Below are 17,229 nucleotides of genomic sequence, written 5' to 3'. Positions count from 1 at the left end.
TTAATGAATTACAGCTTTTCCTCAATAACCCTAGCGTAGATTTACATGCTATTTCTTTCCTGCTTATTTATTTTAAATCCTTGCCTAGATAATTTTACATGCTTTATTTCAATTACGCGCTAGATAAGAGAGAGAGAGAGAGTCAGACCCAAAATCTTGATTAGAGTGTTTAGGTTTATTTTATTTTATCTGTGTGCAACACGAGAGAACACCCTGTTTAGCCTTCCTTGAGAGACGACTTAGGTTAGCTTATTCCACTGCAATTGACCTCGTACGATTGCGAGTCAATTCATAGGTGTTTTGAGTTAAGTCACTTGGTAAGAGTCTTATAAAGGTCGAAGTTGGACAATAGACCCTTGTAGGAGGCAGTGACAATGGTTTGCTCACTACAGTTGGTAATCGACACCATCTTCTTGTTGAAGTGTCCTATGTAGTCTCCGAGTGGTTCTCCATGTCTCATTACAACGACGTACATGTCTTATGAAGTCTTCTTCAATTTTCTACTACTTGCGTACTACTCCCTCCGTCCGCCAAAATTATGTAAAATTATTTGGGCACGGGATTTAATAAAATTGGTGATGATTTTGATGTAGTGGAGAAAGGGTCCCACCACTTTATGAGATGTGTGGTTGAGATTGAATTTTGAGTGGGTTTTTTGTAAATAAAGAGTGTTAGTAAGGATAAAATATTAAAAAGGATGGTGGGACCATTGCCATAAAAGGAAAGTGACATAATCTTGGCGGACGCCAAATATAGTAATTTTTACATAATCTTGGCGGACGGAGGGAGTATTGAACAAAAGCATCAGTTAGTTGGGCAAAAGAACTAATAGAATTATTTGGGAGACATGTATACCATTGGAGGGCCAATCATATTAGACTAGTATTGACACTACTACAAAATTATACATACATAACACTCAATACATAACGGTTTTTTTAAAAAACTGTTATTTATGAGCGCACTTTTAGGGATAGAGAACGGTTTGACAAAAAACCGTTATCTATATAGTGTTGTGCATAAGTTTAGATAACGGTTTATGTTAATGTGTTATGTTTGTGCGTTATCTATTAGTTGCTTACATAACGGTACTATAAAACCGTTAAGCCGACCGTTATCTATGAGCATATTTTACAACGATTTATTAAACCGTTATGTATCAGCACTTTGAAAACTGTTATGTATAAATATTTTTTTTAATCTTTTTAAAACTTATATTGTATTATATTATATTTAAAAATAATAAATAAATTGTTGATTTCTTCCCTAATATGTTGCTACGCTCATTTCCCGGCGAAACAGCCTCTCTTCCTTCTTGTCAATGTTTCCGTCCTAACCGTCCGCCACCATCTGCAGTTTTCGGCGAAGACAGCGCCTCGACGCTTCTCCCTCATCCATCCCAAATCTCTCTCTGAACACACACGCTCAAGGCATAGGGGCGAGCCCTAATTCTCCTTCTTCGTCTTAATCCGCCGCCGCTTCCTCAAAATCCACCGTCTGATTGTCGCCGTTAGGCTCTAAAACTCCGGCGTCCCTGACCTATGTTCATCTCTCTACTCATCGATTTCCCCTCTAAGAAGGTAAAGATCGAGCCCTAGCTTCCTCATCAGAAATCCCGCTCCGCCTTTGCAAATTCCGACGAAGCCGTCGTCTCGTCCAGTTGATGTCGCCTCTCCCTTCGCTTGACTCTCTCCCTTACTCCCACTCTATCGCTAGGGTTTATCGACTGCAAAACTTTCACCTGCGAAAATGGTGACCCGATTTCACGTACGCTCCTTGCTCATCACCAAGTTGCTTCTCTTATCGGCGTTCTCTCACTCCCGCGGCGTCGTTTCCATCTTTGCTCCAGAGGGCCATCTCCGACGAATTCTCCGATTTGAGCCTTACCTGAAAAGCGCCTGCAAGAGATTCATCATGGAGCTGCACCCTACCTTCAAGTACACCGAGGTTTGTTTCATACCGTTTCTCTCTGTCTCTGAAAAGCGGATGAATTTGCCTACGACCGTGTTGTTTAATGTTAAATCTAGTTAGAATTTGAGAGGCTCTTGTGTACTGGTGTGTTATAGATTGAAATCATAAAGTAACTATTGAATCTCTGTTTATATTGTTGCATTTTTGCCTATGGTTAGTCTTAATTTTGTGGCAGCTTAACTCCGTCTGCAGCATAATGAAGTAGTATTTCTTTAACTTTGGGAGATATTGTATAAGACTAGCTGTGCATATGCTATAGAGGAAATCGATTGAAGTAATAGATGTGGTACACAGGTTGTAATGTTTGTTTATTTGATGTTTCTTTCATCTTTAATGGTATTCCAATTGTGGTCTAGTGTTCTCCATTGATGACAGGGTGGTTGAGTTGCTTTTTGTTGATGAATTTCCTAGACATCTGCTCATTGGTTTCCTAGACATTATGTGGAACACCGTAAAATGTGGATTTTGAAGAGCATGACATTATGCATTTGCTTGAAAGATGATTTTATTGCTCATGGCTTTGATGCTCATTAACAGGTTATGCAAAAAAATTATGAAGTTCTATTAGGTAAGACTCTCTGCCTTATTCTTTTGTATCGATTCCAGCTTGTGAATAATACTATTACTTTAATAATCAATTAGAGATCTCAATGTTTATTCTCATTGGCTAGAGTTTTTAATGCTTCTGAGATTGAACAAGGTAATATCTTAATTCTTTTAGTAAGGGACGCCCCTGGCAGTTTGGTTCTTGGTTCAGCTATATTTATTATTTAGATGGTATGATAAATCATTTTCTTTACCCTGCAGTATGGATCAACTGAGATAATTAAGTTGCAGCTTTTGATAATATATTGTTCTGTTAGGCTTCTTGATCATAACTACCATGAATAAATGTTTTCCATGTTCAGAAGAATAAATGGTATGTGATATTCCAAGACTCTAGATTCTGAAGCATAAGATTTGTTTGTTCATTCAAAGCTTATGTATATATTGCTTCTGTCAGCCAAGGAGCATGTTGTCGGTTGGTATAGTACTGGCCCAAAACTGAAGGAGAATGACCTAAATATTCATGGACTTTTCAACTAGTAAGATTTCTTTCACAGTTCAGAATGAATTTGTTCTATTATCTATCATTAGTGAGCTGCTCGGCAGTTTTTGATTCACGTCGTTGTGTATTAGTACTGTTGCTAGCAGTAAAGAACTTGAAGAAATATTTGATTACCTACCACTTCTTGGTTGTGAGTTTATGCTAGTTTATGATATGTAAGAACTTGAAGAAATGTAGAGTTGGCTATAATCCTACATTATGATTTGTTGGCTAGCTTGAGCTTCAATTGATTTTTAGAATTATGAATAGACAAATCTGTGGTTGTTCAGCTTAGTCAGGGTAACTTTTCATGAACTCTTTATTCAATAAACTAATGGATTCTAATTATGGGATACGAGTGATTTTGTACAAAGACACATTAGTTTATTCAATAAACAAACTAATGGATTCTAGTTTTCGTTTGCAAGACACTTTTCGTTTGCTTATTACATGTCTTCCCAAGTTGAGCTTTGAGGTAAATTGTAGAGTACTTTTACTTTTGTAGATTACAAAGTGTTTAGCATTTAAAAGTACTATGCAGGGGTAAAAACTACAATCGAGTTCATTGCTTGTGAATACTTGAAAAAGAACTTAGTTCTCATGGATATCTTGATAGCCGGGTGAGGCTATATGGATGATTTTGTCTGCGCTTTTGATTGGTATTTTGAAATGACTCTACTCTAGAAGTGAGGTTTTGAGAACTAAGAGAATTAGAAAATTATATGATACTACAATATGATACTACAGTATAAGAAATTCTAACAGATTTGATTCCTAACCTACTTAGATAAGGATGTTAATCTATATTGTTCTTATAACTAAAGAAAATTGAAACAGTTGGAGTTGAGTTGGAAGAGTTTTAAAGGTAGTTGACATGTTCTTTTCCAGGAAAGAGCAGATCTGTATTATGAGCGTTGCACACTAAGCTGATCAAATCATATACAACATGATTTGATTTCCTAATTAGCTCTTCAAACGCTCTAATTCAGTAGAGGTAGGTTGGAGATGGGAACTAAATTTATATGATTCCTTTTGAGAATATGAGGTTGATGCATGGATTTTGGATATGCATGTAACTATTGTAAAGTAAATAATATTATTATCCTATTCTATATAAAAAAAAAATTGCAGGATTAAGAAATTAATTGATATGGAAGCACTGGGGCTGTCTAGTTTAGCAGTAAATTATAATTTTTTTCCCAACAGTACTTAGCACTTAGCGGATCAAGTTGATGGAAGTCGATGCACCGTGTTTCAATCGAGAATGCAGCCAAAAACTGAGCTATGAGGACCAATGTTGTGAAAATCTTAAGGCGGGATTGAGGCGTTTTGCCTCGTCGAGGCGAGGCGGTAAGCCTCGAGGCGGTTTGAGGCGTAAGCCTCACACCTAACACACAAAAAAACTCATAATAATTTTAAAAAACAAATAACACCATTTAAAAATTAAAAAATATATATAAATTATGAGTTTAAAAGAGGAAGCTGACTGCTGCTGCTCTAGTTTGCTGATGTTTTTCGAATGCTTGTATGATTGTATCTCAATAATATTTTTATTTATACTTTCAATAGATTAGGGTTAAACTATAATATTTTTAAGGCCCACCATCCCAAAGTTGCGGCTGATATAGCTTGGAAATAAGAGAATAAAAGAGGTCAAACATTGCGGTTGTGATAGGTTAAAAATTATCTTATTTATCACCGCCTCATGTATTATTTGATTCCTTGAGGCGCCGCCTCATTTGCTTTAAGGCGCAAATTCGTAAAATATGCATAAGGCGTATATGCGGTGCGGGTTTATCACCGCCTCGCCTTGAGGCGCGCCTCAAGGCGGCCGCCTCATTCGATTTTCACAACACTGATGAGGACTACTTCTAACGAGAAGGCTGAGGCAGAGAACGACGTTTCAAATGTCTAGCAAGTTGCACGCATTTGTAATATTTTTTTTAATTAAACATATAGCGAAATAGAATATATGTGACGTTTTCATTGTATTTGGATGATAATGTATGAATATTTTGGATGTTATATAATACTCCCTTCGTCCGTCAAAAGTACGACACTTTGGCTGGGCACGGGATTTAATAAAATTGGTGATGATGTTGATGTAGTGGAGAAAGGGTCCCACCACTTTATGAGATTTGTGGTTGAGATTGAATTTGAGGTGGGTTTTTTTTGTAAAAAAAGAGTGTTTGTAAGGATAAAATATAAAAGTGGATGGTGGGACTATGACTTTAAAATGAAAGTGGAATACTTTTTGCGGACGCCAAATATAGTAATTGTGCCATATTTTTGGCGGACGGAGGGAGTATATGTTATCGATGACAATGTCATTTTGCTGTTTTAGAATACTAATTTAATTTTTGAGATAAATAACAGGAAAATAAAAAAATATATATTACTGTTATAACAAGTGCAAAAAACTATTATAAAAAGTCCAAAAAATCGTTATGTATTTCTATAAAAAATAACGGTTAAAATCGTTATAAAAAGTGCAAAAACCTGTTAACTATGATGAAATATATATATATATATATATATATATATATATAGGGTTGAGTTCAACAGAGAATTATCTTTTTCGAGAGAACGAACAAATCTATATATTTTACAAACAGATCAACATAAGTAATGAACAGACGTATTTAAAAAAAATATAGAAAAACTCGCCACCAGCAGGATTTGAACCCGGGGCAAATTGTTGTTCATGCGGTACATTGATCTGTTCGTTTTTATTTTGCGAATTCTTTATTCTCCACAATATTTAGCTTCTCTGTTGAACTCTTCTATATATATATATATATATATATATATATATATATATATATATATATATAGGGTTAGTATCTATTGAGAATTGTCATTTATGTAAGAATTAAGAATTAATATCCACCCTAGATATACCCTAAATCAACGATTAGGATTAAACATTATGATGAATTTCTCTCACCCATGAATAACTATCAATTAGCCGAAAATTATGTAAATGGGCACCAATGTAATTAGCCCATTTTCGGTCAACCCCCTAGCTAATCCCTACATTTAAGTCATATTGTTTACTTTTATTTTTTTGGAGAATCAATCTATAACATTTTTATTTTTTTTCAAACCGAAATCAATAGCATTCTCGGTTTACCGTAATCTAATATAAAATTTTATTTCATCAAAATTAAATAGTTATGTTCAGCAAAAGTTCATCAAAATTAGTTTTGAACATATAAATAATTTTGATGAATAAGTCAATAATTTTGACGAACATGCATATTTAATTTGATGAACTTTTCAAAATTATTGACTTGTTCATCAAAATTATATATATGTTCAAAACTAATTTTGATGAACTTTTGCTGAACATAACTATTTAATTTTGATGAACATGCGTATTTACTTTTGATGAACATATCAAAATTATTGACTTGTTCATCAAAATTATTTATCTGCTCAACAATTATAAATTTCGCGACAATTTCAATGATCGTAATAAGGAAAACACAACTCAAACACGTTATCTAAATTGACTATAACTATGTTTTCAGACACAATAAATTACATTCGACAAATCGTAAAAATTGTTCATCACAGTTAATGAACTATCCATTTAAAAGAACATCTAAAAAATTGAAAAATATACAAAATAATAAATGAATACATATGTAATTTAAAATAATTTCAATATCAAGAAAACATTTTAATTTCAAGATTATAAAAAACATGTTCTGAATTTTACTAGTAATACATTTCACAAATCACAAGGATCGAAGACTAATTGATTTAAAATCTAATTTCAAGAATAATATCAATATATATAAAAAAAATTCAAGAATGATATATTTACAAAAAATAACCATGTTTGACTTTGCATAATTATAGTGAACCAACCGTTAGAATGTAATGTGATTTACTTTAATAACCTTTTGCATTAAAAAAACGTATCAAATTAGCAAAATATGGGGGCCGTTGGATTTGTACAAATCAAGGCTTGAGATTAATTCTCAATTCTCAAAACATATACAATTCTCAATAGAACCTTTGCCTATATATATATATATATATATATATATATATATATATATATATATATATATATATATATATAATACATAACGGTAAGAACCGTTATGTATCACTTGTAAAGATAATAGATATTAACCGTTTTGTATGAGCGCACATACCGTTATCTATACGACTATACATAACGGTTTTTTTACCGTTATGTATGACCGTATCATAGATAACACCACTATACTTATCGATTTTTTGGGGTCATAGATGATTTATGCCTAATTGTTCGTGTTTAGGGGGTTTTTGATTGTGCTAAACTTGAGTTAAAAGTTCTGGAATTTGGTGCGTTTATGAATTTGTTGATGCTTTGTAGAAGCTTTTGATAAAACAGGAGGAAGAATGCTAAGTTGGAGTTTTTGGATCAAAAATTGCGTATTTGGGCTCAAAGTGGCGCGCAGCGCTGACTTGGCTGCAGCGCTGTCAATTCTGCAGAGCTGACCATGTGCAGAGCTGACCTTGTGCAGAGCTGGCCTTGTGCAGAGCTGACCTTATGCAGAGCTTACCATATCCAAAGCTTTCTCCCTTGCTCAATCCTACCACTCGATTGGTAGCACGGGGACTAGGTGCACGATGCCATCCAGTCTAGTAACAACCATAAGGCTTTCATTCTGTCATAGTCTATGAAAATGTGTTTGAAAATCTGCTAGTGTATCTCTGTACCACATACCGTACGCCTCGTACTCGTATCAGATCTTCCCTGAGTTCGATCTCTCAGTAGTCCACTTTCGTGCAGTGCCAACAGTCCTGGCCAACCTATATGGAGAACTTAAAGGTGACTCTAGGAACTAACTCTACTCGGCTCAAGCAACAGGAATAAACAAAACATAACTTAAGCAAAGCTCATACTAAGTAGTACTGTTCTCTTAAAACTCAAGCTCAAAAACATCTAAATTCTCATCTCGTCCCATCTTTACTTAGTAGGTAACCTCTCTAAACAATGATATTAGATCCCTTAATCTAAATCATCGTGACTCGGTAAGACAACTCAAATAATTTTCTCTCAAAGCCATCTCCAAAGACTATGGCTCATGATACTTTCTCAAGTACCATTCAAGTTGCGTGCGCAATTAATTCGCATCACAAAATATCTCAAACATATGTTACAATATCTCATTGTAGAATACTAAGAACTCATCATTAATCATGTTATTATACTCAAACTCATAACTAATAATTATGCATCCTCAACATACAACATCATATGATATAAACTATCTCATGATTCAGCATGTAACATCAACATCATACTTTTCAAAATTTAAAGACAATTAAACCTTGAAATTCTTTCATACCTCGTTGAGCCTGATGTGATGGTGCACTGAGCTCTCGGGTGTTAATAAAGTATTAGCCTAGTGACTCATTCTAGACTAAACTCGGGACTTCTAATTCAGAGCTTTCCTTCGCTCTGATATCACTCTGTCGCAGCCCGCCTTAACTAAGGATAGTTAAGTCGAGTGATCTTCGACTAGGGATGGGATTAAAGAATAAGGGGAAGAAATGGGCGTCATTTAGAAATTGTAAAATTTACTCAATTTAAGAAAAACTCGTCATAATTTCTCATTAATACTCATTTAAACAGTCTATGAAAGACAACATAAAAACTTAATTAATATCATTAATTAAGTTATACATCGTAAGAAACAATTCTCTTAAGACTCAAGGTACGACATAACATAATATAACATCATAACATTTTGCAGCGGAAAGTAGCTAGACATATGTATGAAGACATATTCTAGACAGGTTAACTTCATTTATTAACAACCCTAGAGACTCCGCTCATTGCAGCACCATCATCACATCGGCTCAACCTGCACATTTAGAAAACATATGCAGGGCTGAGTACAAAAGAACTCAGTGAACACATGCCGAACATCTCATGCATATAAAGCTATAAATATTGTCATTGCCATTTTTAAACAAAGCATAAGGGATTTATCTAAAAAGCCTTATGTTCGCTAAACTCATTTTCATTTCATAAAGGTTGTCTACGCAGACTTTCTCACAAGTAAGTATCGTATCTGTTAACTCATGTACTGAGAGGGAGGCCTCCCTTTGCAGCACTGTAATCGGCCAACCTGAAAGCTGACTCACGAAAACTGTGTACACTAATTCTACCTCGCGTAGAACCGATATCATTATGCTCAGACAGATAGATAACATACCAAAACATCATGTAGGAACCATATTTTGACATATGATTCACGTGCCCGTGATCCATTTCGGATATCAAACGAATACATACAAAAACCATGTGCCTAAAGCAAGAGGATAGAATCTTGCAAATCCGGCAATGATCGACTCCAGTGTTGATCTTCCAACTTGTTCCCACGGCAAGACTTGACGTTGGATGGCAACGATCTTCAAGTCCTCTCCTTTTCCTAGGGAAACGCGCCGCTTCACTTTCTGTGCTCCCACAGATTTCTCTCTATTTTATCTCACGTAATGTCACAAGTAATTAGGATTAGGATTGTACCTATTATTTATACTGGGTATTAAAACCCTAAATAATATGCTCATCGTCTAATTAAACTAAAACAAAGCCCAAAGGCTTAAGTGAGAAAGAGATGGACGGACGCCCCATATGGAGTGAAGCCTTTATTGGGCCAAGCGGGGATCTACTAGCTTGAATAAAGTTTGGTCTCCCAGTGCTCGATTTTCCTATTCAGCCCAGAATAAAATCGAGACACAAGTATTAATTTATTCCACTAGAAAATTAATACTGAATTACCTCTTTATTCTTTAGGTGAGTCGGGGCTAGTATTAGACTTAATTAATCCCCGTGTTTAAGATATCCAATATCCATTAATTAATTAATTCCTCTGACGATCAATTAATTAATTAATTAGTCGTTTAATTATAAACGACATCTCGAGCGCTACCACTTAAACTTATTATCGTATCGGAACTAATTCCACCTGCAAGGTTTAATACGATAAACTTATTAAGTTCCTCGAGAGGATATTATCATCCTGTTATTAGCAGGACACGGTTCCTTATTGCAATATAATCGCATGTCAAATAATAATTGCTATCACCCAAAGTATCGAGTATATTGAGCTTCAAGAGAACTCTCACCCATGATAAATCAAAGCAATAGTCAATCTATTATTTACACCGATTAATCCAACTAAGGTTAAGGCTATTTAAGTCGCCGAGATCTTGATTCTTAATTAGTCAGAATATAAGAATTCATCTCACTGTGATCCTGTTCAATACACGAAGGTACTAGCATAAATAAATAGCCAAGACAAACTATTTATCCATTTATGCTACAATCTAAACCAGCAACTCGTCCATAGTTGCCTCGATTGTGAACTCAATTTATATCTCAACTTTTTCCAATTATATGATCTTCTGTGATCTACAACACACCATATAATCTATAGTATGAGATAAATTGGACTATAATAGGATTATGCAATAACAATATTTCAGAAAGAAGAATCATAGTGAACCAAGGAATCAATGTATACAAGCATAAAGTCTTGCTTTCAGTATACAACCCTTCAATTCTCCCACTTATACTAAAGCAAACTTTTAGTATACAATGTGACTTATAAACTGATAATATCCTCTAGCTATTACAAAATCTCCCACTTATACTAAAGTTTAATTTAGTATAGGAAGGCCACGAACTCCAAGGCCTTCAACATGCTTGTTGAACACCGCACCAGGAAGACTCTTCGTGAAAGGATCAGCCAGATTATCAACTCCCGCAATATGCATCAATGCTACATCACCATGCTTGACCACAGACCGAATGTAATGATACTTGCCATCAATGTATTTCATGGATTGATGACATCTTGAATCCTTGCTATTCGCAATAGCAGCCTCGTTATCACAATAAATTGTGATGCACTCGGCAAACTAGGAATCACATCAATCTCAGTTAGGAAGTTCCTGAGCCATACAGCCTCTTTAGCAGCTTCACAAGCAGCTACATACTCGGCTTCCATGGTGGATAGTGAATTGCATTTCTGCTTTACTCTTCCCCACACAATGGCTCCACCCCCAAACTTAAACACATAGCCAGTAGTAGACCGCCTCTTGTCCTTATCACCTTGATAATCGGCGTCCACATACCCTACCGGTGTCAGATCATCAAACTGGTAAACTAGCGCATAGTCCTTAGTCCGTTTAAGGTACTTGAGTATGTGCTTTACAGCAGTCCAATGAGCTTGACCCTGGATTCGCCTGATATCTTGCCGCAATGCCAACGGCAAAACAGATATCAGGCCTGGTACACTGCATCGCATACATGAGACTTCCCACAGCCGAGGCATAGGGAATTATCTTCATGCTCGCTATCTCCTCAGGCGTTGTGGGACACATTGCCTTAGATAGCGAAACACCATGTCTGAAAGGTAGAAAACCTTTCTTATCATTCTGCATGCTGAACCGCGCCAAAACAGTGTCAATGTAGGATGTTTGAGACAAACTCAACATTCTCTTAGATCGGTTACGACCAATCTTTATTCTGAGAATATATGCTGAATTCCGCAGCCAGAGCTGACCAACTCGACAGAGCTGAATTCCGCAGCCAGAGTTGACAAACTCGACAGAGCTGGAAATTCACAGCCAACTCAAAAAGCTCAAAACTTACTCATGCTCAACACATTCGGTCATCATCCTTCTCTTTCCTATCATTTCTCAAAAAGTTATAAATTAAACTAGCATGCTCAATTGATATCCTAGAACACTTATACACTAAAATACCTATCATGCATCGCCCCATACTTCACCAAATTAATCAATCATGCTCTACAAAATCATACAAATTTTCATGCTTGGAAAAATACAAATTTAAAATATAACAATCCTAGCATACTCCTAAACACAAATATCAAGTCAAAACGATCAAACAAAATCGAAAGACGAGCTAAACGGTGAAAACAAACGGGGCTGCCCTCATGGGTTTCGTAGCTACAATTCGTTTCGTTCTTACTTCCTTCATTAAACATGCTCAACTATATGCTAGGAATAACATACTAAAAATTCACGACGATCCAACATCGTTTCAAAATAAAGTTGAGAAATCGACGTTTCTGGACGTCGACTAAACTCGAAAATCTAACCATTAAAAAGAAGGTAGGGATGACACCTACCTAGATACGTATTCGAAAAGATGATCGGGGCTCGTCTCCTCACTCAAACTGGAGCTCAAAAGCTCCAACACCATAGAAATAGTGTTATGCGTGAGTTCAGTGTATGTTTTAGGTGTTGTGTGTGTGAGTAAAGTGTTTGGCTGACTTATTGGCTGTAACAGCCGAGATATTAAGTGAGGAAAAGGTGTTGGGCGGTTGGGTGGGGTGGTTAAGGATTAGGTAGGTTAGATATTTAGGATATTAACCAATTAGTCGTTAAATATCTCGTTTCGTCTCGTTTTAACAACTAACTACCCATACTCTTCGTTACTCGCCCTCTCAACCTCTACTCACTTTCATTACACTCGTAATTCTATATAAATATAGAATACGCAAGCTCATTCTTGAAATTCTAATAAACGAGCTCTATTCGTTTATCGAAAAATTCCGATTTACTATTCACTCATCGTCCAAAAATAAAAACTTTCATCATTGGACTCGTATTGAAAACTAAGAATATTTCTCGACGACGCGCACATAAGATTTTGAAAGTCGACAAAAAGACGAAATAGCAATTATTACTATTCATCGTCAAAATGTTAAAATTTCAAAAGCGTCTTAACGGACTCATATCTCACTTCCGAGTTCATCATTCTCATTCAAATAATTATCTCAAATTATTCAAATACTCATACTCAAATACGAATATAAAATTTCACATCATCCGGATATAAAATACGGGCTTCTCAAAAACTGTAAATCAAAGTAGTTCTAAATAAATTCTAATGTCTCTATAAAATTAAAGGAGGGAGCTAAAACCTTAATTACTCAAACTTAAGCAATTAAACAAGTCATTAAAAGTCCGAGTATTACATGTCAAAACCGCTCAAGTTAGTAATTGTTGCAAAAATTCTATGTTTTGATGGAATATCAAAACCTAATGATGGAACCTTGTTGATGGCCAAAACATAGCTTATGAATATCACAAGGATTCTAAGCTGATGCAGATTTCAAAAGAAGTCGAAAGTTACTTGACCCAGCTGGAGTCCCAGGGTGATGGGAAAATTCCAACCTGAAGGTTCAGCAATGCTACTAAGCTGATTGGGATTTGTGCCCAGGCCACAGAGCACGAGGACTTTGCTGCATTAAATGACAAGCTGATAAAAAACATCAATTAACTTGACCTAGCAGACTGACTGAAAGACAACATGTTGACACGTGCCCGGACTCACTCATGCCATGTCGTCATTAGATCAAAAGGCTCAGAACCCCTAAAGCGTAAGCTCTTCCTAACATTAAATGCCTCTGAATATGCATTAAATGTGAATCCCACTTTTCAAAAGAAAGTACACGGATGACTATGGAATGTCAACATCACATACGGATGTGCAGATCTTTCAAATAAGCTATTCCTCACTACAACGTGAAGAATTTAAAGAGAACAATTGATCGAAATCTGAAGAATGTAACACCCCAAATATTTAGATTTATTATATAAGTTTAATTATAAGTATTTTCTTGTACAACTTATTTTTTTCAAATATTTACATGATATATATATATATATATATATATATATATATATATATATAAATATGTACCGTTAATTTTATCTAGATTATTATTATTATTATTATTATTATTATTATTATTATTATTATTATTAATTTGATTCCTATTAGAACTAGAACTCTTCTATCATCTTTATCCTATTAGGAGATATACATAAAATACTATCTTTGTACTTATTAAACTCTTTTAATGACTAGTATAAATAGAGGCACAATTATTACCCTAAATCACATAGACACACGTAGAAAATACTTCCTACAGTTTCTCGTCTCTCAAATTTTAGTTTCATCAAGTTTTCTTCTGATCGCCTCTAAATCGGTAAGTTTTCAAATTATATACAAATTTGCACAACATTATAGGTTTTCTTAGTTTTATTTATTCCACAGAATTTGATAAGTTTCTTCATGCTCGAAATCTTTTTATTTTAAATACAAATCGAAACTTGTTTTCAAGATTTAATTGGAGTAAGACCACCACAACTGATTCCCTTCGAGATTTGATGGTATACAAAAATTTCAGTGTCTACGAATTTTATTAATTGTTGTTTAATTGTTGCAGACCTCAAATTTTGAATTTAGGGACCCAACCTCTCTTAGTTTCGATGATTATAATACGTTATGCCTATTTAATTATAATATTAGTCCTAGGATAACAATTGGTTTTTTTTTTTAGTTTTTCATTAAAACCAAAGAATCTGAAGTAGCAGTTGACCGTAGTTTGATATATATACAATTTTGTTTTGTTAATCAAAAATTTTAAAGCTTCATCCGTTTCAGAATTTGATTGAGTTGCTTAGTTATTTTTATTATTATTAATTTTTAATTCGTAAGGTGGATTAAAATTTATTTTTCTCATCTCTATTAATTCAGCCGAAAGATATATGCTTTTAATATTGGCTTAATTAATTTTAAGTCAATTATTGTGTTAATATTTATAAGACAAGATCTTATATTATTTAATTTAGACCAATAACATTAATGATCCTACGAGAATGAATTTCTAAGATATAGATTATTCTTAGTCCATTGTGTAGGCCCTTATTTTTTCTATAATTTGAATTTTATGTGATTAGGTGCGGCACTATTAAGACCCTTTTTCCGGTTTTGATTTTACTATCTTCGACATTAAGGTGAGGGATTTTACGCTTATTCATATGGTTATATATGTTTTTATTATCGCGTTTGATTACTTGTTTACGTGCATCTTAAGATTATGTTGTTACGTGCGATCATGGAACCTAAGCCATTGATCTGTGTTGTTATGTGTGATCATGGGACCTAAGCCATTGATCTATGTTGTTATGTGTGATCATGAGACCTAAGCCATTGATCAGTGTTGTTATGTGTGATCATGGGACCTAAGCCATTGATCTATGTTATGTGCGATCATGGGACCTAAGCCATTGATCTATGATGTTATGTGCGATCATGGGACCTAAGCCATTGATCTATGTATGTGTTTGGTCATGGGACTTAAGCCATCGACTCAAACTATGATTATGTTTGTCAAGGGGCTCCGGTCTCTTGGCGTATGTTTGCAAGTATGATAATGTGATTTAATTACGTATGTGACGTATGTGGATATTTGTTATGTTCCTCACTGAGTATATTTTCAATATGCTCACCTCTTATCTTTTCAGTTTTGCAGTTTCTGGAGTTGAGGCGGCCATGGAAGTCTAGAATGACTAGAGATTTAGTAATTCTATAGAAGTTTGAGTTGAATTTAAATTGGTTTAAAGTTTTATAATTCAATAAATTTTATTTTATCTATTAGTTTTTCAAAGATTTTATATTGAAAAGTTCATGAAAATTGGGGTGTTTCAAAGAAGGCAAAGTCCAATGGCTAGATTTAATCTTCGGTTTATATATACATCAAAATAAACAGACGCATGGTGGTGGTGGTGAAAAATATGAAGTTGATGTCTATGTTTAGGATACATGCATAGAAACCAGCAAACTATCATAAAAAATAACTAGCTCTTCATTGTAAATTCCAAGTGAATCACTTGTGAATACATTGTAGTTCCTAGACTAGGCGTTTTTAATGTAAACATCCTAAGCCTAGCATTGAACACATTGATCTTTAGATATTGTTATTCATTGTAATAGTGTGTTCACTTAGTTGGATAAACCCTCTATAACCTCTCACAAAGTTGTAAAGACAAAGTGAAAAAGTAAGGAGATGTTGACCTTACGCTTCAAGTGTGAACTCTGAAAGTTAGCAAACCAATGGGATCACAACCGCAAAAATTGTCAAGAACCGGATCACAACCGCATAAATTGCCAATGAGACTATAACCATGAAAATTGCTAAGTACAAGACTCCAACCGTGTAAATTGCTAAGTAAAGAGATCGCTTTCCTTATCTTGCTACCTACTTGCTTATCTTGCTAAACTAATTCAGGTCTAAGTAGTCAAGACTTTCGTTTCAGACATGCCTTATTTGCAAAACCTTTCAGCAAGTGCATCACAAACTACACATGCTCAAACTGTTTATCAAAACCGCATGAAACTGATCCAAGTCCATTGATGTGAGAATTAAAATAAAAGAATTTATACAAAGCCAGTCTCGTAGTCCACCGAATTTTGCATGATCTAAACTGATTACAATCAACTTGCTTGATGCATCAGTAAGCTTGCCTTTAGTCAGGAGACTCTTTCCTTCACTTACTGACTCATAATCAATAAGTTGTTCAATACTCTAAGAAAATGAGGAAATAGCGAAAATCTGCAAATTGGTGTATTCCCTCCCTCCATACACCAATATATACTCGCTCCGGGACCAACAGTAATGATCCAGAGATAATTGATAAAAATTAAGTAAATAAATTGTAACACCCCGATAATTTAGATTTATTTTATAAGTTTAATTAATAGTATTTTCTTGTATAGCTTATTTTTTTAAATAATTACATGATACATATAGATATGCACCATTAATTTTATCTAGACTATTATTATTATTATTATTATTATTATTTTTGTTTCCTATTAGAACTAGAACTCTTTAAAAACTAGTATAAATATGGGATCTATTTTCAAACCCTAAAAAGAGACGGACACACTAATTAATTAGGGTTTTAGAGAGAGCAGAGAGGGCCAGAAACGTGTAGGCAGAAGATCTGAGCTGGAGTCAGATTTTCGCAGGAAATCAAGTTCTGACAGTTTCGGGAGAACGGCCATAACTTCCTCCACAGAACTCCGATTCAAGCGAAACAGGCGGCCACGGAAATCTCTCTCGAAGACGAAGAAGTCGTATTTCTGGGCAAAATACGATTTAAGGACGTTTGAGGCTTCAAACGAAGGCTTGAATCTGACTGGTCTGTTCAGCTGCGATTTTGACGAATTCTTCTGGTGCGGCGCTATTAAGACCTTCATTCCGGATTTGATTTATTTAGCTTCGAATTTAAGGTGAGGGATTTTACGCTTATTCATATGGTTATATATATGT

The 17,229-nt window shown here is 34.8% G+C and overlaps 1 protein-coding gene across 18 annotated transcripts; it reads left to right on the top strand.

Moving 5' to 3' along the window:
- Positions 1-1,253: 1,253 nt before the first annotated feature.
- LOC131019379 (uncharacterized) lies at positions 1,254-5,150 on the top strand. Of its 18 annotated transcripts, XR_009100235.1 has the most exons (6): positions 1,260-1,947; positions 2,509-2,539; positions 2,835-2,890; positions 2,975-3,056; positions 3,947-4,052; positions 4,265-5,150. XR_009100235.1 is itself a non-coding variant. In XM_057947918.1 (4 exons), exons 1-4 carry the CDS (start codon positions 1,750-1,752, stop codon positions 4,269-4,271), a joined length of 318 nt encoding a protein of 105 aa, XP_057803901.1. In that variant the 5' UTR covers positions 1,260-1,749; the 3' UTR covers positions 4,272-5,150. The 18 variants fall into 18 exon arrangements, 4 of the variants coding, with proteins under 4 accessions (XP_057803901.1, XP_057803902.1, XP_057803903.1 ...); XR_009100236.1 differs by lacking the exon at positions 2,835-2,890; XR_009100225.1 differs by lacking the exons at positions 3,947-4,052; positions 4,265-5,150 and having other exon boundaries at positions 1,254-1,947; positions 2,779-2,890; positions 2,975-3,292.
- The last annotated feature ends 12,079 nt before the right edge of the window (positions 5,151-17,229 follow it).

The sequence above is a fragment of the Salvia miltiorrhiza genome, chromosome 4 (assembly GCF_028751815.1).
Source record: "Salvia miltiorrhiza cultivar Shanhuang (shh) chromosome 4, IMPLAD_Smil_shh, whole genome shotgun sequence".
NCBI lineage: Eukaryota > Viridiplantae > Streptophyta > Magnoliopsida > Lamiales > Lamiaceae > Salvia > Salvia miltiorrhiza.
Note: the sequence above shows the minus strand (reverse complement) of the source record. Positions and strands in the feature narration are given on the sequence as shown.